Source organism: Adiantum capillus-veneris, chromosome 9 (genome assembly GCF_014529385.1).
Source record: "Adiantum capillus-veneris isolate H3 chromosome 9, ASM1452938v2, whole genome shotgun sequence".
In the NCBI taxonomy this organism is placed as follows: Eukaryota; Viridiplantae; Streptophyta; class Polypodiopsida; order Polypodiales; family Pteridaceae; genus Adiantum; species Adiantum capillus-veneris.
The window spans coordinates 56,165,595-56,187,919 of NC_140939.1; the positions used below are offsets into that span (position 1 = coordinate 56,165,595).

Below are 22,325 nucleotides of genomic sequence, written 5' to 3' on the forward strand. Positions count from 1 at the left end.
GATTACAGCATGACCTGCAGCTCATTGGAAAGCTTCCTAACCGCAAAGGAAAGTGTCCTTGACGTGTACTTTTGATCTACAGAGGGTTTTGCGTCGTTATGCTCGCGAAATTGGATTGAAAACCTGCAATTACAGCCATGGACAGGTTTGGACAACTTGGTGATAGAGAGGTGAAAGCGTTCCGGTCGTCTATTCCCAATAAGAATAAAGAAATACCGAAAGGGGCGCCAGTCTTTGGGGCCAACAAGTGTCGGTGTCTGCTTGGTAGCGCTCTAGCTTCCAAGCCGTGTGTAATTTAAGTGTCAATTCCCGTTACAGGTTTTTATTTGCAAAGTTTTTGTGTCTTAAAGTCTAAAGTAAGGTTTCGGGTGAAAGCCAAAGTCTATCGCCCTTGGGGCCAGTTTTAGCCATTGTCCACCTTTTCGGGCCATCGCGCATAGACAACACCTTGAAAGGTGTGGAGTAGTACTTCTATTGGCCAAGGCTCAAAAAGGATGTGGACGAGTTTGTTCGCAATTGTTTAGGATGCCAAAAGGGTCAAGTTTGAAGGACATAAGGCACCAAGTCTTCTACAACCTTTACTTGTACCTAGCCGACCGTGGGAAAGTATAGCAAATAGACTTCATTTTTTATCTTCCCGAGACTCGGAGTGGGCATGATGGCATTTGGACAATCATCGACACATTCAACAAACATGCTCACTTCATTCCGATAAAGAAGACAGTTAAACCCGATCATTTGGCTAAATTGTCTGTCTCGCAGATTTTTTGACTACATGGTATGCATGAGTCTATAGTTTCAGATAGAGATCCCCGCTTTCCAAGTTTGTTTTGGAGGGCAATCTCAGAGAATATTGGTACATGGTTACAATTCTCGTCCTTGTCCCACAGACAGTTGGGCAATCAGAGATAAAAAATTCAATGATTTTGAACTTGTTGAAGTCATATATCTCTAATCAAAGACTCAATGGAGAAGTATTTGAGGAGTTTGCCTACAAATAACATGGTTCATACGCCTACAGGGAAGGCACCATTTGAGATTATCGAGGGTGTTAAGAAGGGTCCACCTATTGTAAGCACCAAAGATAAGATTTTTGAAGCAGATCGGTACACTCAAGATCTAGAAAGTGCTTTTGCTAAGATACGCGAGGCTCTCTAGAAGTGTCAAGCACGGCATAAGAAGGCCGAAGACAAGCATTGACGTGACTTGCACCTGAAGGAGGATGACTAGGTCCTTGTACGGTTTGAGAAGACACGCCTATTTTCCAAAGTTAAGTATGCAATACTACAGCCCTTTCCAAATTCAAAAGAAGATCAATGATGTATCCTTCAAGCTAAAGTTAACAAATACTTGAAAGATTCACAATGCTTTTCATGTGAGTCTGTTGAAGATGAAGTGCCAAGGACAAGGAGGCCAGCAAGGCTACCAACAGGTCAGAGGACACAAGAGAAGAGAAAGGTAAGCTAGGTCCACCAAATAATTTCGTCAATGATACTTTTTGGCCCTTGATGCAAAGTGGATGGAGGAGGAGAACATCGCAAATTCCTTTCAGAGAGAGTTGTACCTTGAAGCTTTTGGGTTAGTAGTAGTGTCTATGCCAAAAGTTACCGATGAATCAACATGTCGAATCTGGTGCAATGCGGATTGCACGAGGGGAGCCACTCCACTCCTTTGTCACAGATTGCTTAGATTGAATAAAGTCACTAATTTCTTGTTGAGATTTTAGGGTACTGACAAGCTGACAGTATTTTGCGGAATGACTTTATATGAACAAATGTGCACTGAATCGAAAATTTTCTTGATTGAATTGAAAACATGTGCTCTTTCATGTGGATATTGTTAGAGACATGTAGATAAAGATGAAATGTCTGCAGCATTTTGTCTGATGAATGATTTGAAATTAGTGCATCTAGACATCTGCTAGAGATCAACGCGATCTGGATCTGATGGCTAAGAGGATGAAATCTGAATGTGAGCTGAATGAGATTCTAGTACATCAAGATGTCTATCTGGAAAAGATGACTAAATACTCTTGTGAGTGCATGAAGAGTTTTGGAAGGATGAGATGGTTGCACAATTATCTCAATGCATCAAGAGTTCTGGACAGAATGAGATGGCTAGAGCAAGGCATCCCCCTCCCCCTGCTATTTATGCTAGCCTCCAGCAACTATAAAAGCAAACCCTAGCAACCACTTTTTGTAGTTGATTGCCAACGCTAGGAGAAAAGGAGACTTTGCCGCAACAGATCGCCACGTATTCGAGACAAGTTTGCAAACGGAGGTTATTTTCTGTGCCGAGAGCAACGAGTGATGAGTTGTAAATGAGATCTACAAGTGTTTGCTACAATGTTTTTTGTTTTGCACGTATTTCCACTCTCAGAACGGAGCAAGGAGGCTTCGGCCTATGCTCGAAGATTCTGGAATGTTGAGAACGGGAAGGAAACGAACATCGAGTTTAAGATCTAGAATAGAGGGGTTCAATCCGGTTCTTGTGCTTGTAAAACGATTCTCCTTGTAATAAAGATTCTCTATAGGGGGGCGGGAAGAAGGGGGGGGGGGGGGGGGGGGGGGGGGGGGGGGAGGGGGGGGAGTACCATCCCATCTTCTAGTCCCCAACGCCGTGTCGATCTTCTCCCTTCTCTCTCTGTGTCAAGTTCTGCCTCGACATTGAGGCCAATTGCACAGACCCATGAGACGATTCATGGGATGATCACATGGTGTACTTTCTCGAATCTCTATTGTATACCTCGTTAGCCCCCATCACAGTTTCTTCCATACTCGTATGGCTGAAATACCATACTTTGCCAAACATAAGAAAAAAATGGAGTATGATATCGATAACATACTTGATCACGCAAATTGAAAACTCACAACGACAACTGCCAGATAAGGATTCTCCCATCATGATTAACATAAGAGAATATGCAAGCATTAGCTCTCAAGGTCTCAAATATTAGAATCTAGATGTCGCAATTGCGGATGATGAGGATAACGTGCCTTCGAGCTTCTCAATAACTAAGGAAGAGGAAAAAGCAAAGCAAGAGGCTGAACAAGAAGACTTATGCATGCTTAAAAGATTATATGTAACTTTGATTAACATGTTATAGCTGGAATGCATTAGAGTAAACATGGTATCAAACTTTTTGACATCTTATTGCTCGACAGTAGTAAGTAAATTTGCGTCACGTATGGCTTAGCCTAGGGGAGCCAATCATACCTTTTTCATACCTCCATACCCGTGTGCGTATGGGTATAAAGAACGTATGGAAAAAACTATGGGCGTCATGTGATTGTACGCCTCCCCATATGTTTTGAAATGATGTATCATGTGATGTTTCTTATGACGATGATAAGGATGTAGGGTAGGCTTACATACCTACCCACTCTAGGTACATTATTTTATTTTAGGTTTCCCCGACATTATACTAGTCACACATGGATGTAATTTTTTTATCTCATGGGTCATTTTGGCCTTTTGAAGACATTAATATAACATTTCGTTTCATTTCTCTCTCTTTTCCAAGAGAATTCTTCTATTAAATAAACCTCTCAAGGGCACAACCTCCAACATAAAATGTACAGAAGCCAATCACCACAGAGGTGACCCAAAATGTCCATAGATATACAAAAAATGATCAAGTCTGAAGTCTGCAATCTTTTTCTGCTTGTTCAAGTTATGCTCAATCTCTTTCCTGTGACATTTCCATTGGCATGTGGTGCCAACTGGTTACGACAAATCTTTGTCCACCAAGTTCATTCAAGTGGGCCTACCATATCTAGAACGATGTACCAAAACAGGTGGTACAACAATGAGTACGGAGCCTCACAATCTTACCTCTACAAACAACAAGCTTTGTGGACTATCGTAGAGCAAGAGGCAAAGAAAGAGATGAGGAGACTCACCCACCATAAAAGGTGGGCTTTTGCAAAGGTACAAGAGATGGAGATCTTCCATTTCTTTTTGAGAAGTGAGAGCCCTATCTCATGGAGGAACTCTACTATTGCCCATGTAATATGGATTCACTTTGAGGTGCTTAATTGATCAAGCCAAGGTGCAAAAGAGAAAGCTCTACTACAATTTCCGCAAAGCCTTCGACACAATGCCACAAGAGAGGTTCTTCAACGCTTACAGTCACTTGGTATGTTCTCATTCACACGACCTTGCCACACAGCACACAATCACAAATTGGACAGAAAGAAGAAAACAAAAAACTTATCCTGGTATATCACAAGAAACCTTGTCTGGCAGCTTTGATGTTTCTATGAAATAAAGAGTTTGGCCCTATGATTATTAGAACCAAATGGCAAGCATGAAATTCACTTAAACAGAATAAGCTTTCCTTTTCTTTAAGCTTCTTCATTCACACCTCCCTTGATATGTACGCCTAAATGACATCATATGCTCAATTGTATGCACCATATGCATTTGCCCAAAGTGGAAAAAGAAAAGGAAACTCTTTTGTGATTTCTTTTGTCATCACATCTGTTCTTTGTACGCTGCTTAAGACACTTGCACAACATGAAAAGCCGTCAATAAGACCAGCCTAAAACCTACCACTCTTCATCAGGTTATTCAGTAAACCTACACCCTCTATGGCTCTCATGCGCGTGCATCCACCATAGCTTTTCTCTTTCATCATAGCTTTTCTCTTTCATTTTGGACTATCTGACTCATAAACAGATCCAAAGAGATTCCCCAGGCAGTTTATCACACATAACTTTCAAGGCATCTAGATAGTTGGCTGAGGCAACAAACAGAGCATCGTGATATGCACAAGTCACACAGTGGTTCACACAGCAGTGATCGAACAGACCCACCTCGCACCACTTCAGTATGATAGTGATGCACCACATATCCCTCTCTCAACAGTGAGAGAACCAAGTTTTGAGGCAGAAACTCTGGCAACTCTGCACATGAGACATGGATCTCACACAGGCAGCCCCTACCTCCGAACAATACATGGCCCAGTTCATGAGCCTCTCGGAGGATGGATTTATACAGTGACCCAGGTGTATGGCGGGATTCTTGGCACATGGCTCTCTACTGGCGATTGACCAGCTCAGAGTATCATCACATCACCTTGAGAAGTAGACTCGCAAGGAAGCGTGGACTCCCATAAATGAGAGAATTCTGTAATCCCACTCACATGATATGGGGAAAAACAAGTGCCCTGGTCTCTTGTAGTCCAAAAGGCCCAAAAGCAATCAAAAACATCTGTGGTCTACAGCATGAGCCCAAAAGCAACTGGCCGATAGCCCATGTACGGAATCTGCAAGCAGAGTTTGCATAGAAAAATATACCACATAAGTATATCCGTCCGCTCTAAATTAGGCTGGGACTTGGACACAGTCCGTTGAAATCTAAATGACATGATTGATGGAATCACGCAAAAAATATAAGCAGGAAAAGAGACCAGCATGCCTTATAGTTTAATTAGAAAGGCTACACAGTCTATGTGTTCTGAAACTGCTTTTCCCTCTCTCCCCATGTGTTGAAAAACAAAGGGGATCGCACAAGATGTGACAGTATAAACTTGAGTAGGAACACTCAAAAGCTGGTGAAACGGCTGCTAATCCAAGATGCAGTAAGAGAAAAAGACACAAAGAGCTTGAACTTGCCTGATTTTCCACAAATACTCTTGGGGGTGTACACCAAGCACCTCTATAGTGCAAACCAAGAGAGCTTGAGCCACTCAAACCAGTGGCAGTTGAGCTGCTCGGTGAAGTTGGCACACTTTGTTCTTCACCATCAGGTGCTCCTTGAACTTCACTTTGTGCCCGCATTGCCATGACATATTCATATGTTGTGATTCCCTGTTCACAGAAAAGATTAATAAAAGCATTTACAGGATAAGCTAAGGCTTGAGCATACAACAGGAGAGAGGGAAAAAAAACCTTCTTAATGAGGATAAGATGAAAAAAAAATAGCTCTCCCAATGGTATTGATGCCAAAAGTGATACCAATGTGCATAAAGCCTACAAAAGGAGTCAACACTCTTAAGCTTACAACCACACTCCACCAAAAATAATTACTAAAACACTTGTGATAAAAGGCTGGTGCATGTGATGACTCACCACAACAATAGCAAAAGGTGTCCTGGAAAAGCCACTACCAAGCCTTTCAAGTATTTTTCTTTCAACACTGCTCTTACTCACAAAGCATCTCACTAACACTGCAATTCCCGTGCCCCAATTCAACACAAGCTGCAACAATCAAAGAAGCATCTTATGTTGCTAGTACATTAATATAAATTTCAGAACAAAATTTTGTTTTCAAGGGGGGACAAGAGGAACCTGTATGCATGTATGGACACATTCAGAGCTGCCTGCAAAGGGGAGAGAGAGAGAGAGAGAGAGAGAGAGAGAGAGAGAGAGAGAGAGAGAGAGATATGATATATTAACGTCTTCAAAAGGCCAAAATGACCTATGAGACCAGCTGATACAAAGTGGTGAAACTAGTACAATGTCTGAATACAAAAGTACAAAGGTACTGAATGCAAAAAAATAAAAATTATAAGTGAGTAGTGACAGTGAAAATGCAGTGTAGAGTAAGTTCTCAATGACACTCCGGATGTCGTGCTAGGATGTCCCTGATCCTCTGCTGAAGTCTCCGTCGATGGAGTGTGCTCCTGTGTCTCGGTCGTGGTCGCCTCGATCTCCCAAGCTCAATCGCCCTGTCAATGAGGGTGCCTCTGGTATGCACGCGGGCACAACTCTGCGCTGGTGGCTGCTCTCCTGGCTTTCCCGATCCAAAGAAATCTGTGATCGGTCTCTGTGACTGTCGTGTCCCATGTTTCCTCAACAGACTATCCCTATGCTGCTGTAGCTCAACCAGATATAAGCCAAGGCATCTCTGATCCTCGTACTTCATGACTCTATCTAGGGGTCCAAAGCCCTCCCTGAATAAGCAATGGAAGCGCCCTCGTATCTCATAATACACAGTGCAGTGGCATATGTAATGTAACTCTGTCTCTGGCTCTGTACCACATAATTTACATATCCTGCTCTCCGGTGGTATCCCTCTGAATCTGCCCGTCTCAATCTCCAAATGGTGCGAGGATGTGCGGATCTGACCTATAGCGCATCGCAAACTATGAGACAGATGAGTGTCCATGTAGCTCGGACGAATCACAAACCCATCTCCCGAGAGTTGGAGAAGATGCTCCTTGTAGAAAGCCATCTTCGTGCCCAACTCCTGCACTGGCTCTACCCATGTCCTCCTGGTGTCCAACTGTATAAGATCCTGACGAATAAGTCTAGTGATCTCCGTCCGTGTGACTGGTAATGAAGGTGCATCCAGGGAATACTGAAAAGGAGGCAGTCTATCTAGGCTGAAACCATGCCTCTAAAACCAAGAGGTCATCTGCGCATACCAACATGATGTGTCTCCCTGCGTCGCTAACTGTCTAGAAGACTCGAGAGCCAATCTAGCGTAACTGCCTCCACGTGTATCCCATAGGCTGTGCAAAAAGGACACTGATCTGGTAATAGCCTCAATCTCTATAGGAGGGGCTGCTCCGCTCGAATAATCGCATGTGGTACGGAGGACTTGGCTCTAATCATCCGAGAGATCATAGATACCAAGGGCCTCTCCATGTTCCTCCATCTGTCATGATCCACAGATGGTCCCCACACCTGTACCCCATAAAGCATAGCTGAAGTAACCAAAGTATCAAAAAGCCATAGCGTTGTTCGTGGTTCCTGAAACTGAACCTGCGAACACATCCTCTCTAGCCCTCCAAGTGCTGCATATGCTCTAGACAGTCTAGTCTCTGCTACTCTCCTCAGAGCAAACCTCGGTCCCGAGAATACCACCCCAAGATATGTATACGCATCTGTGTATTCCACAGTGTCCTGACCATATACGAGTGTAGGTGCCGATCTCTTGACCCACTGCGGAGTAGTGTTAAACACCATAACCTTGGTTTTACCAAGGTTCACAGACAATCTACTATCCTCCGCAAAGCTGTGTAATGCATCCAACTGTCTTTGCATGCCCTCTGGTGACTCTCATATCAACACAATATCATCAGCATATAGTAACAAAGGGATCCATGTCCCTGCTAGCTGAGCACCTCTGTCGCCTTCTCTGTCAATGTAGTCAGAAATCTCATCTACATACATACCAAATAGTGTAGGGGACAGAGGACACCCCTGCTTCACACCAATAGTGGAATGCACAATGTCAAAAATCCCCTCAGGAGTGCGTACGTGGCCAATCACTGAGCCGTATAAAGCCATGATCCCCCAAATGATCTTTGTGGGCACTCTCAACTCCTGTAAACTGCGCATCAATCTGGCTCTCGGTACTGTGTCGAATGCTTTGCGGAAATCCACGAAGCAACAATACATCCGTCTCCCATGTGCCCTACCCTCCTCAATAATGGCTCTGAGTGTAAGAATATGGTCCAAGGTGGAGAAACCCCTCCTGAATCCAGCCTGTCCTGCTGCTCGTATGCCCTCATTTTCTGCCCATTTACTCAGTTGCTGCTCCAGGATGGACGCATACAACCGTGCTAATGTGTGCCCTACCATAATAGTACGGTAGTTCCCTGGTACCTTGGGATCCCCTGCTTTAAAGAGAGGTACAATAGTAGATAAACTCCAAGACCTGGGCAATCCCTCACACATGACCCGGTTAAACAACCGTGCAAGAACCTCTAACAATAAATCTCTAGCATGTATCAAGTGCTCTGCCACCAAACCATCATGATCATATGCTCTCCTAATCTTCATCCTGTCAATGGCCTTCTTCACCATCTCAGTGCTAAAGAAGGTACTGGTGTCTGGGCATGGCTCTGGGGGGTCTGGTAGAGGCGGTTGCCCCGGTATTGTATATAATGATGCTGCATACTGACCCCAAATTTCGAGAGAAGTAATCACTGAAGGGGGGGAGTGCTCATGGAAGAAACGCCAGGCCTCCCCTGAATCTCGACTCAAAAAGAGCTGATACAAATCACGTTCCAACTGGGCTAAAAAGGCCCGCTTCTTCCGTCGTACTAGACGCCGAAGAGCAATCCGAGACTGTTTATATGTGATCACCCCAAGTACAAGCTCGCGCTAAATCTGAGCTCTCATCTCTCTGCACTCATCATCATACCAACTATTTTGAGGTATGCTCCGAGAACGTCTTCTCTGATCTGGTCGAGTATGTGGGTATGCCTCTGTTGCTGCCCCGTGCAAGATCTCAGTCAATAGAGTAGTAATCTCCTCCACAGTATAAACTGGCTCGGCTGCCCACATCCGTCTGTAAATCTCCTCTACATACACCGAGTCGGTCTCTGGTGTAAAAGCATATCGTGTGTGTGCAATCCTTTGTGGTGTCTGAGAAGCACTGTACTGGAAGGAGACTGAAAAAGTCAAAAGAGCATGGTCCACTGCTATTCCAACAGGTCTAGATCCCACACTAAGATCCTGAATACTAGAAATGAAGCTCGGTGAAGTCATGACATAATCCACTGTACTAGCCCCATGTCTGTGCGGAAAGCATGTAAATCCCCCAGAAGAAGGAAAAATCTCTATTCCATTAAGTATGGCCAAACCATGCATAGCCATCATCTCCATGAGATATCTCCCATACTCTGTATGCTCCCTATCTGTTGAGTGCCTATCAAGCCCCATCTCCGAAATATCCACTTCTCTGAGTATCTCCTCTGAGGTGTCATAGAATACCGTTTGGGAGTTGGTCGTCCTGGCATTAAAGTCTCCCAGGAGAATGATATCTCCATCTCTAGAAAACTCCCATATGTCATCATCAAGTATAGAGAAAGGAGATTGTCCTCTGGGTGAGGCATAGACTGAAGTACTAGGGGGAAAGTAACATATAGCAATATATAAGAATCTGCCCGTCTTAGCTCTTAGTCTCACCCACATATATCTCGCTTGGTCATCTCTCCGAACTATCTGTAATAGCGGCTGCAATTCCTCCTTGAATAAGACAGCTACACCTCCTGAACCCCGGCTCCCGTGCTGGGATCTAGCATCTAGTCTACAAGCTGTTTCCCATAAATAACCAGTCACACGTGGCATCAACTGTCCAGACATCAAATGCGTTTCTGAGTAAAACACAATGTCTCTATTTCTGAAGCTATCCTCAAAAGCACTCACATCCAACCTATAAGATCCATTACAATTCCATGCCGCCATCCGGAGTGTGGTCCCATAGGTCTCGCACCGTCATGCTGTGCGCTTTTCCAAAACCACTACTTTCCCTCCTCTATAAAATGCAATTTTTCCTTTCTCCCTTGCTGCCTTAATCTCTAGCATCAACTCTTGCATATGTGTTATTTGCGCCAAAGTAAGGTCATCCCCCATAAATATCCCTGTGTTCTTAAGTGTTGGTCTCTTCTTTAGGAATTCCTTCCTTGATTCCATAGTTGGGAATCGAAAAATAAGTGCTTTCTCTTTGTCATTTCCCTTTCCATCAATTCCCTTCTTTCCTACTCTCCAAGCACCTGTATGCGTAGGTTCCGGGATGCCCATGCGTTGCAAGAGTTCCTTCACTTCATCCTCTACATTTCCAGTGTCTTTGATACCTATAATACGCACATGCAAGGCTCTATTCTTCCTCTTATGTTCCTCTTCAATGGTCATATTGATGATGGTAGAAGTCTGTACGGCTTCTGGCATCTGGGCCTTCCCTTTCTTTGCACCCGCAATCCATTTTTCTGCTTCGTCAACCTTCTCGTGTTTTAAAAAGGCGCTCCGCCCATGAAGAGGCCGATTTTGAATTTTGCTCTTCCCCTTTGCGCAAAGTTTCCACTTGCTCCTTAATTTCCTCAAGCTCCTTCAACATCGAAGGCTGATTTTCCCTCTCCACTTTGGGCATAATCTTGCAAGCTGCAAGCTCCCCTTTAAGCTCTTCAATCACTGCATCCTTTTCCTTTATGCACTTTTCCACATTTTTGTTTTCCAAGCATCAAAGCTTGCAATTGCCTCATCTAATTTTTTCTGCATAATACATTCCATAACATTCACTTCTGCCCGCACTAAATTATGCATCTCCCCTTTCAAGGATGCGTACATCTCATCATGTTTACCAAGCATCGCTTCATCCAATTCTTTCCTCATATCTGCATACACAGAATTCTTATAGTTATCCGCATTTGCATACATCTCTTTCCTAATATCATCTCTCATAAAGCTGAGCTCTGATTTAATCATTACTTGAATTTTTTCCATTAATACATCATCCTTGACTCTGATGGTTTTCCCTGCCCGTAAAGAACCTGGCGAGAGTATACTTTCTCTGTTCCTCCGCTTGAAAGTCGCTTGCATTTTTTGTGGGGTGACGAAGCTACTTGTATCATCCAACTCATCTGGTTGGTCCATCCTCAGAGAGAAAACTCCCTTGCTGCGTATCTGCTGCTCAGCACGTGGTCGTCACTTGCTCTCTGCTCCTTGTGCGTGTTACTCAGGCCAACACACAGTCGACACTGCTCAATCCAGCATGCGGCCTGCTGAACCTCAAAGCTTGCACACGCTTGGCTTGCAGTAGACTGTTTGCACGCGACCTAAGGTACTGTGTGCACGCGCGCTATCTTTCACAGAGAGAGAGAGAGAGAGAGAGAGAGAGAGAGAGAGAGAGAGAGATGAAATGTTTAATAACGTCCGCAAAAGGCCTAAAGGACCTATGAGACCAATACATAACATCATCATCAGATGTGTCATTGTGTCCAATACAAAAGATAGTGTACTTACTACTAAAGTAAAAGATTGAACAGCTAAAAGGAAAGGAGGTGGCTGGTACAGGAACAGCCAGCTGAGCCCAGGGTAGCTGGTATAAGAATTTCCTGTTGAGCCTGATCTTGTCCTCTATCCTCATATGAACTCTCTCATGGGTCTCTGCAACATGATGTCAATCTCCTGCTCTCTAAAGAACCTCGTAGGAGCCACTCTATATCTCGTAAGAATTTCCTGCTGAGCCTGATCTTGTCCTCTATCCTCATATGAACTCTCTCATGGGTCTCTGCAACATGATGTCAATCTCCTGCTCTCTAAAGAACCTCGTAGGAGCCACTCTATATCTCCCAATGATAACCTCGATACACCAATAATAGACAGAACGTCGACGTAATCTGTGGAGAGTGTCACAAATTGTTGACGTGTCAAGCCACTGAAGAACAAAGCCAACCTGCACATCCCGACCGAGGGGCCTAAACGCTAGAAGCAACAAAAGAAGTTTCACCAACTTGCAAAGTCTTGCCTATTTTTTAAGAAGAGTTCCCACCAACTTAAGGAACCCCATCCGATGGGGCCCAAGTGACCTAAACAATTAAAATAAAGAAGGACCACACCCACACACTCTCTTGCGAAATTGTTGATGACGTGGCAGTTGTACGAACGCCCACATTTTACATTGATGACGTGGCACGCTTTACAGATTTCTCTGAGTTACGCTGGGCAGCTTTTAGCGCCAGTTTTTGAGACCAGATGCTTTTTGAGTTTGAAGCTTTTAATGTAATTGCTTTTCATAGGCCAAGGGCCTTTAAATATGAGCCAAAGGCTCATTCTCTGGCATGCTTCCACGTGAAGGTGCAAGGATTGGAGTACCGGCGTTGTACTGAGGTCAAGCAATATAAAGAAATACCAAAAGGGGTGCTCTCTTGGGATGGAACTCCACCACTCCCCGTCTCTTGTCGTGCATCTCTTTCAGTTCAGTTGTTATTTGAAGTGCTTAAAGTTGTTCAATTTGTTCTTTCCCGTTGGCATGTGGCGTGGTGCCCATCCCCATGACAAGGAGGCCGTGGGTGACGAGTTCTGTTGATCTCGTACCTCTCACAAGCAGAGTCCCACGCGATATGAGACGATATGTCCTGTGGTCTGCCGCCTGAGCAGTGCTGCTCTGAAAGTAATATGTTACTAGCCTCTAAATGGGCCCTCGCTTGGAGCACCTCATCCCCTGTGGTAGGTCTTGCCAATGTTTGCGTAGCTCCAGCAAGAATAGCCCAAGACATCTCTGATCAATGTAATTCATCACCCTCGACAAAGGCCCAAAGCCATCTCTGAAGAGACAATGAAAACGGCCCCGAATCTCATAATACACTGGACATCGGCATATATAGTGCTCCTCTGTCTCTGGCTCTATGTCACATAGCTCGCATATCCGCTCCTCTGGGGTAGTCGAAGTGTATCTCCCTGTCTCTATGTGCAGCGGATGAGAGGAAGTGGGAAGGTAGCCTATCGCACATCAAAGCCCATGCGAGAGGTGTGAGTCCATGTATCTCGGCCGTACAATGAAACCATCCTAGGTAGTATGAAGAAAATGCTCTCTATAAAAAGCCATTTTCTTTCCCAACTCCTTAGGGGGACTCAACCATGTCCTCTGTGTATCAATCTCTGTAAGATCATGTCTAACTATCTTGTTGATCTCCACACAGGTCAGTGCGAGCGATGGTGCGTCTAAGGAGTGATGAAAGGTGGCAGTATGTCCATTCTGAAACCATGTAATTGAAACTAGGTTGACATATGTGCACACCAACATCTGGAGTTGCTTCCCATAGCTAGCTCGCGAGATGATTCGAGGGCCAATATGGCGTAGCGATGAGATGACATATCCCACATGCCATGCATGTACAACACTAATCTAGTAAGTGCCTCAATCACAATAGGGGTAGCTACCAATTCTGCTCTAACAAAATCTCATGGAGTATTGATGTCTTACATCGATCAACTTGGAGATCATAGTGACTAGAGGTTTCTTCATCGCTCTCCACCCGTCAGAGGTTTCACCAAACCGCATGCGATGGTCAAGAGTGGGTCCCCAAATCTCTATTCCATCCAGTAATGTGGATGTCATCAGGGTATCAAACAGCCATAACTTAGTTCAGGGTTCTTGAAACTGTACTAACGAACACATCTGCTCCAATCGTGCAAGGGCTGCATAACCTCATGTAAGCCTGGAGGTTGCTGCCTCTCTCATGCAGAAAGAGAGTCCTCTAAACAACCCCCAAGTATGTGTAGTTCTCCGTACACTCTACCTCTTCCTCACCATAGAGAAATATTGGCGTTGATGTCCTCACCCATTGTGTTGTGGTATTAAAAATCATCACCTTGGTCTTGCTTAGGTTCACAGATGTCTCTATCATGCGCATATCTCTCCAATGTATCCAATTGGCTTTGTAGCCCTTCTGGTGATTCAGAAATGAGAACAAGATCATCCACATAAAGCAACACGGGTATCCAAGTCCCTGATAACAATGCACCTCTATCTCTATCTTTGTCAATATAGTCTGAGACCTCATCAATATACATACCAAAAAGAGTAGGATCCCTCTTTCACTCCAATGGTAGAGTCAACGTACACATTCTACCTATTACTGTTTCATAGAGTGCAAGGGTACTCCTTGTAGTCTCACTTGGGACGTCAAGATTGTATAGTCGACGCATCATCTAGCACTGTGTCAAAGGCTTTGCCAAAGTCGACAAAGCAATAATAGATACGCTGTCCATGTGATTGACTCTCCTCGATGATAACTCGAAGAGTGAATATGTGATCAGCTGAAGTACCAGCAAGAATGTCTGCACCATCTTCGGATTCACAATATGCTTCAGACACTCCATATGTCTTCGAGTTTGATCATATTTGCTCATCCTCGGCAAAACTATTCCCTTCTGTCAAGTATAAAATGGAGCTACCGGCTTTGATCCATGCCCTACGCAAACTATCACAATCGGCAATCATTATCTAATTTCCTGGAAAATTACTTTCAGCTCATGATGGATTAAAACTTTGCTTGGAGGTTGCTTTGTGGAAGGTGTCTATATTGCCTAGGGTAGATTTTATGAAGTACATATGTCTGAACCACTATATAAGGAAAAGATGTTGGAACTTTTGCCACGAGCATGCAAAAACGTTGGGGCTAGATCTATGGCTAGCTCCTCTGTCCCAAAAAGCTCGCCCTACTGCTCCCTTTTTAGGGCAAAATACTGGTTATAAACTTTTTAATGCTTAGGTAGGGCAAAAGTTGAAGACAAAGTTATAAAAATAAATCATTAAAATGATTTATTCATAAACTTGACTTCGACTAAGTTTCTGCGTGAAACTGTCGCACATTTGCCCACCCGAGAATCCGATTGACGCGGGGAATGGCTCGTTGGATTCCTCTAACCTAAAACTACATGCATGTCATGCCAGATGCCCACAGTAGTGTAACAACATTTGTCAAAATGCTTGTGCAATCCATTTATGCAAGAGGGTTCCAAAATTGGAAAACCTAATCTAATGGACTCGTCTAGACATGCAAATCCTGTAAACAGGCTCACAAAATAGCCGATGCTAATCCTCTTAGGATTCTAGACACTCCTATCTAGAGATAGGTGCAGAATTGGCTCTGGAAGTCGATTAAGCATGTCCATCTGGCACACAGAGCCATGTGCACGTGACATGACAAGATAAGGGCTATTACTCTCGAGAGGTAGACCATGTTAGTGAATTCAAATTGTAGTATCATTGGTGATGATCTTCATGCCTACTACCTCATGCTAGTGATAAATGTAAGCAAGAAGTTATGCATGCAAACCATGTGTTGAGCTTGACATCTCGACATGATAATTGGTCGATTAAGATCGATTCTATTGAAACAAGTGGAAACCTCCAATTTGTCAAGTATATCATCAATCCTAGGTATTGAAGACTTGTTCTTGATGGATCCTATTGAGAGCTCTATAATAGCCCATGCATATTCTCGAAGATCCATCCTTCTGAACAAGAAGCACAGGTGACCAAAAGGGAGAAGGACTCAATTGGATCAACCCCTTGGACGAAACCTCACTGACTTAGATCCTTATATCATCTTGTTGTGTTGGGCTAACTATGTACGAGGGTTTATTGGGAGGCGAACTCCCTGTACAAGATCTATGGTGTGGTCTTTTTTGAGGAGCAAGCTCACAAGGAGGACTCTCCAAAAAAATATCCTTGATAAGACTTGAGAAAATTCAAATGTTGAGATCTAAGTCAAACACATTAGAACTGTGTTCGGATAAATCCTTCCCTCAGACAAAGATCAAGTAAGCAAAAATGTGTGTTTTCTCAACTTTGAGACTGCAAAAGTAGATACAATGGGAACAAATTCTCCTTCGAGTTTTACGTCAATGACAAGGTCCTTGCTTCAATCTTTCACCTGGAGTTTCCTAGCTCAAGCATCCACTATCACATGGCTCTTGTTGTGCCAATGGCATTCCCAAGAGAACATCATAATCCTCAAAAGGCATAATGTGAAAACCCTCTTGTCCAACGTACACTTGGCTGGCGGGTAGCATTTTTTATAAAGGAGGCTCCAAAGGAAACTTCGTCGAGGCCTAGAATAGCCTGCTTGCGCTTGTTGCTGTTGTTTCGCTCGCGCTACCTAGCTGCGCCATCGCCACAACCAGTTCCCCCCGCACTTCCCTCGCTCAACCTGCCCGCCAACACCCCCCCCCCCCCCCCCCCCCCCCGCTAGCCAACTCAAAACGGAGCGCAAGGCCCATGAGAGTGCACCAAGTTGCAACACCCCAAGTGTATTGTCGAGTTGTGGAAAGAGCTGGCATCATGCGAAGAACCAGAAGCCAAACCTGTTGTGCCATGGGGGAGTCCCACAGACAGTGACGCTGACTCTCCAAAAGATGGCCACAAGCTGCACATGCTGTCGAGAAGCCACTGTGTACTAGCCAGCTCTAAACTACTATAGATGTGTGTGCAACTAGCCACTGGAGCATAGTAACTCTCCTCGGCTGCCTGCAGTCCCACAATGCTCCCAAAAACCTGACACCCTCATGCCAATGAGGTGCTGCAGCAGGACGAGCCTCTCTCCCTGCTAGTAGTATGTGATGCCCCATGCGAACTGTGTACTGGAAAAAGGGTTTTCCAAGGCGATCGGCTGAAGAGGAGGGATCCCTCCATAACCACTCTCCAGGGTCCCATTGTACTCGTGCAAGAGGGTAGCTCTCTCTCGAGCCCAAAGCTGCCAGTGGCCTGTCTCAAGATCTGCTGGGCCAAGATCTATGACACAGGTCCTCCCACAGATGCCCACAACTCATATCCTCTGAAAGCAACACTCTGCAACTTGTGGAGCCTCTATTGAGACTCTGTAAAGGCGACCCTCTCCGTGAACCTCAAAGAACATGTGGGGTATGGACTCCGAGCAAGCTCGAATTGCAATGAGGACCTCCAGTCGCGTGAAGGCCCCCATCCATCTGGGAGTTGCTACCTCTAGATGGGTGAGCCACTCAGCTGGTAAAGCCTATGTAATATCCCGACACATGCTCCCTCCTCATGTCTCGTAGCTGGATGCTTTTAACCTCCTCGGACAATCCTGAAAACTGAAGCCAGTCGCTGAGAGTGTGGGCTAGACCCTTCCCTATGGGACCCCAAGAAACATGAGGCCTACTATAAACAAGGTGGCCTCTCTAAGTGCTAACCGTGGTGTTCCAAACAAGAGATTGTCTCAAGCCCTCCTCCCTGCAAGTGGGTTGATGTTGCTCCAAGTCACTCCTCAACTGCTCTCAAGACTTGAGCAGGCTCGCAGCAAATCGGTCCTCCAACCTCTTGCTTAGACCAACTATGCGCATCTTTGTAAAAACCCACCTGATGACAAGCTCCAAGGGTCGGCCGCACGAGGGGCTCGAGCTCAAATCCGGTGAAGAAACAACTCCCTCCAAGGCTCCTCCCCTGGAAGTAGTCGTCTGACCAAAAACTCCCAAGGAGGGCTTTGCTCTGTTGTGCTAGATCAATGATCCCCACCCCCTTGAGAACATGGTAAGGTGATGACCTGCTAGGCCACTTTGGCCGAGGCTAACTGGGTGTTGCGCTCTGACCACAGAAAATTCCTAATTAGCCTCTCTAGCTGGTTGATACAGGAGCTCAAAAAGATCCAGCAAGACGTGATGTACCACATAGTAGCCAACGACACCTTGTTGGCCACTAGAACTATGCTTGCCAAAAAAGAACCGTGCCGAACTCCAGTGAAGCAGTTTCCTCCTAATGGACAAGAGGAAAGGAGTAGTCTACTGCTTAGGGGACAAGTCCAAGCAATCTGACAACCCAGATAGTGTACTAGAGTCTGTGGGGGAATCCATGGGAAGCCCTCACCCGACGACCAATCAGGTGTAAGAGCATTGCCAACCCAGGAAAAAGCCGTTGTCTTTCTCCAGTTGATCAGTGCTTCTGATGCACAACAAAGCACCTCAAGAGCGGTCGTCAGCAAACTCAGTGTCAAGTAGCTCATCTCCCCTAATGGGGAGCTTTAAACCACGCAAGCCAACCTGCTGTGAAGTAAAACATTTGCTCATTGCCTCAACATAGAAAAGAAAGAGGAAGGGGGCTAGAGGGGAACCATGTCTAACAGAACGCGTGAGCATGAAGCGTTCCCCTCTTCCCCTTGCCAAGAGCACTTGACTATGCGCACACTTGTAGAGAGCTGACACACCTCTGATCCAAGCATCTGAGAACACCATCTTGCGTAAAGTGCCCTCTAAAAATGCTGAGTTAATTCTGTCGTAAGCCTCCTCAAAATCAAGGAGTATCACAAGATCCTCTCCTCACAGACGTGCAAAAAGGTGAAAATCTTGTCAAGGATACTACGCTCCTAGATGAAACTTGTAGGGTCCCATAAATAATGCTCTCAAGTAGCGGTTGGATCCTCAAACTCAGAGCCTTTGCTAAATTTTGTAGGTTTTGTTGAGAATGGTGATGGGTCGTCACTGCCGAATCTCATCCAAGGAGCCTCCCTCCTTGGGAATAAGGTAGATCAAGTCCTCACTCATGCTGTCAAGCATCTCTCCAATGTGCAAGCTGTATTGATAGGCGTTGCAAAGATCCGAATCAAGCAAGTCCCAGTACTCCAAAAAGAAGCTAGGAGTCAACCATCCTCCCCTGGATAGCTACCTCGAGGGAGTGCTTTGAGGGCCTCATGGAGCTCCTCTAGCTAGATAAGAAGCTCTAGTCTTTGACGCATCTCCTCAGTAACAAGGTTAGGCATCTACGCCCAAACCTGCTCTTTGCATGCATCCTGATGCTCTGGACTGAGGCTCAACTAACAGCAAATCACGATAGAAGACAGTAGCAATTGCACGCATATCCTCAGGCTCTGAATCAACTGACCCATCGGGTCTCCTCAATCGGATGACGCTGGTGTGTGCATGGGGGGGCCCCACCGTCTCAAAGAACTCCCAGTAACTCTGTCATCCACCTGGTTCCACTGAGATGCCTGTCGATGGAAGGCAAACTCATGACGCCACTCCTTAATGCTAGTCAGCTCGTCGAGCCTGTTGCATCTGCTCCTCCAACCAAGGACTGTCTAGGTGGTGCTCTTGCATCCTCTGCAAGGAAACAATGCCCCATTGGAGACGGTTCTCCTCCTCCCTGGCTACAACCAAGCGAGTTGTAGACTCCTGGAGGAAGAAGCGACTAAAGCTTAGCGAGTCCAGAGGCCACTCTATCAGCAGGGGTGTCCTGAGTGTCCAAACTCTCCATCGTGCCACCACCCACTCTCTGAGCTCTGGATCTAGCAAGACCCTCCAAGTCCTCTGTCTGTCTGTCACAATGAGAATCATTGGCATATGATCGAAAAAAGTAGTCCTTGCCAGAATGCAAACAAATCCACGCATGTTACATATGTGGTCACTGGCGTAGAAGCGATCTATCTTAGATAGATTCACTCCTCCTACTTTGCGGTCAAAGCGAGAGAAAGACAAGTTACGCTGTCTGGGGGCCACACAAAGCCTGTATGTTGCCAAACATCAGAAACCCTCAAGGTCATATATAGATGCTTCCAAGCTGCCAACTCAGCCCCGTGCACAATAGCATGCTTACCTCCAACTCTGTTTGAGGGGTCCTCCAACATGTTGAAGTCTTCCTCTACACACCATTGCTCTGCATGCAGCAAGGACTAACTCAACTTGTGCATTTGGCACATTGGGCGCATAAATGTTCAAGAAGTCCATGAGGCAGCCCTCGACCTCCATAGTAATCCATTGAGCCCTGCCTGGCACAATATTACCTCTACCCACAATGGCCTACTGCCATAAGTCCACAATAGTCATACAGGCCCCTCTCTGAATGCCTCCCGCAGCTGACCAAAATGTCTCATTACGACCATGCAAAATCTGACCACGTCGTCTAATGCGGCTCTCACAATGTGATGCTTCTGAAGCATAAGAATATCAATCACACCACTCACAAGGCATCGCTGAATCTCATGACGCAAGCGACCCTGCTGACGCTGAAACTAGGGTCCACCTAATCCATGCACATTCCATGAAATGATTGTCACGTGACACATCCAACCCTATGTGTCCGTAGACAAGCTACAATATGACAAGGGTTCAATCAGTCCAATCAGTCTAGATTTAGAAGTGATCTGGCACTTTGTGAGTCTATTCGTAGACCGTGCATGCCCAGTCACTTGGTGTAGATGCATATCCTTTGGTTGCACACAGCATGATCATAAGCATTCCCATCAAAATCCATCAGAATCAGTCAGGGGAATTTTCTAGTGCATTTAGCCTATTTTACCTATTTTTGACATTTTCCACTTATTATTTTTAAGTGACTTTTGTTGGAAAGTAGGTAGGGCAAATTGAGTAAGTTTGTATATAAGCAAACCTAGACTAGCACTAAATGGCAGAAGAGGCCACAGGACCCAAGCTTAACAGGCAACTTCTCCAACAAGACCCTTGGTGGATTTCCTCCAAGCAAGAAGCAAGAACATCCCCTAGCGTTTTCATCTTCAACATCTCCGCGAGGACTTTCCCAAGCTTGGCGTTTTTGCATCCAGATACCATCGCCAGAACCCCCATCAGATAGCGTTTTGCATTAGCCCCATAGCCAGAAGAAGCATACACAGCTAGCGTTTTTGCAAAGATATGCAGCCCTAGCGTTTTTGAAGGTCTCCGCATTTGCAGATTTCAGCCTTCGCCGATTTACAGCAGTAAAAGAGTAGCAGATTCAACAGGAAAGACCATCAGTTTTCAGTCTAAAGAAACCTCTGTTTTCAGCCCTAAACCGGCAGAATTTCAGCGACAAAAACCCACAGGAAACAGGCCCATAGCGTTTTTGGACAACAATAGAGAGATTGCAGATTTCAGCCCTTAGGTCGGTCTCGTCGTCACCATCGTCATCGCCAACATAGCCTAGACTTGCATCATTCACATGCATTCAATTTGTACCAGATTGTGCAATCATAAGTAGACCACTCTCGCCGACGAGAGTGGGGCCTTCGGAGGAGGGTTTTACAACGTCTCTGGTGTCATATCTCTCTCTCTCTCTTCTCTCTCTCAGTCTCATACACTTGCACGCACAGTGTCCATTCACTTTGTTTGTGATCGTAGCATTCTCTCATTAAGAACGGAAGGCTCTCCCTTCCATAAGAACAAAAGGAACCTTGAGCACAGTTCGGAGCACTCATCTTGAGCAAAGCGCAAACATTCATTCCGCTACACCTAACATTGGTATCAGAGCTTTGGCAGTGTTCTGTATCACTCAAGGAAAGAACCACAAGAATTTTTTTTGCTTGTTGAGGTCGCACGAGCCCAAGTTCGCTTGGGCGTGTCAATTCCTAATCATGCTTTTTGAAGAGTGACAGCAATCCCAAGAAAGAAGGGCTTGTCCAGCCTCCCCTTGTGTCTCTTTTCACTCATTGAGAGCGGACAGTGCACTTAGCGGCCGGCCAATCGATGTGAGGTGGGAAAAAGCAACCTTGGTGTGAGCGCAAGGCCGCCAAGGGTGCACCCACGGAAAGAAGTAGAACTCGGGTAAAGAGAAGATCCTTCTCAAACGCGGTTTGCAAGTGAAAGAAAACCTCAAGACCCTCAAGAACCTCAAGACCCTCAAGAACTTAAGAACGCAAGACCCTCAAGAACCCAAGTCCCTCGTGGACTTAAGAACCAAAGATCATAGTGCATGGTCATCACCCGAAGCGGATGGATACTTCGCATACAGGTGATGAGCATGAGAGAGGCGACGAAGAATTTTCCCCACCAAGAGATTTTTCCGACCCTCCCCTTTCGCTATCTACGCCACAAAGTGTACCAAACCCTATAGAGGCAATGGTCAAGTAGATAATGGACATGATGGCCAAACAAGAAGAGACTCGCATTGCTGTGGAACGCGAACGCGACAAACGAAAAGAAAGAAAAGAACAAAGAAAGGAAGCAAAGGCAGTACGACGCGCGGCCTTGGAGGCCGAGCGTGCAGCTCAAAGAGTGGCCTTGGAGGTCGAGCGTGAGGCTCAAAGAGAACTACGCACTCAAGAATTAATTCGACAAGTACTTGCCTCAAAGTCCAAACCAGCCAAAGATCGTGGGAGTTTCTCAAGTGGCGCAAGCCACGATGCGGATTCCAACCATCCA

The 22,325-nt window shown here is 45.4% G+C and overlaps 1 protein-coding gene and 1 pseudogene across 2 annotated transcripts in view; both read right to left on the reverse strand.

Annotated features, from left to right (window-relative positions):
• Window positions 1-22,325, reverse strand: part of LOC147450513 (protein S-acyltransferase 21-like) — a 58,689-nt gene that overhangs the window by 23,469 nt on the left and 12,895 nt on the right. For both annotated transcript variants that reach the window (XM_086519738.1, XM_086519737.1), the window contains exons 6-8: window positions 6,075-6,203; window positions 5,895-5,975; window positions 5,619-5,813 (exon numbers count right to left, since the gene is read on the reverse strand). In XM_086519738.1, coding sequence (XP_086375864.1) covers window positions 5,619-5,813; window positions 5,895-5,975; window positions 6,075-6,203 — 405 coding nt within the window. The remainder of the gene's footprint in view (window positions 1-5,618; window positions 5,814-5,894; window positions 5,976-6,074; window positions 6,204-22,325) is intronic.
• LOC147450514 (uncharacterized) lies at window positions 6,273-9,557 on the reverse strand (annotated as a pseudogene).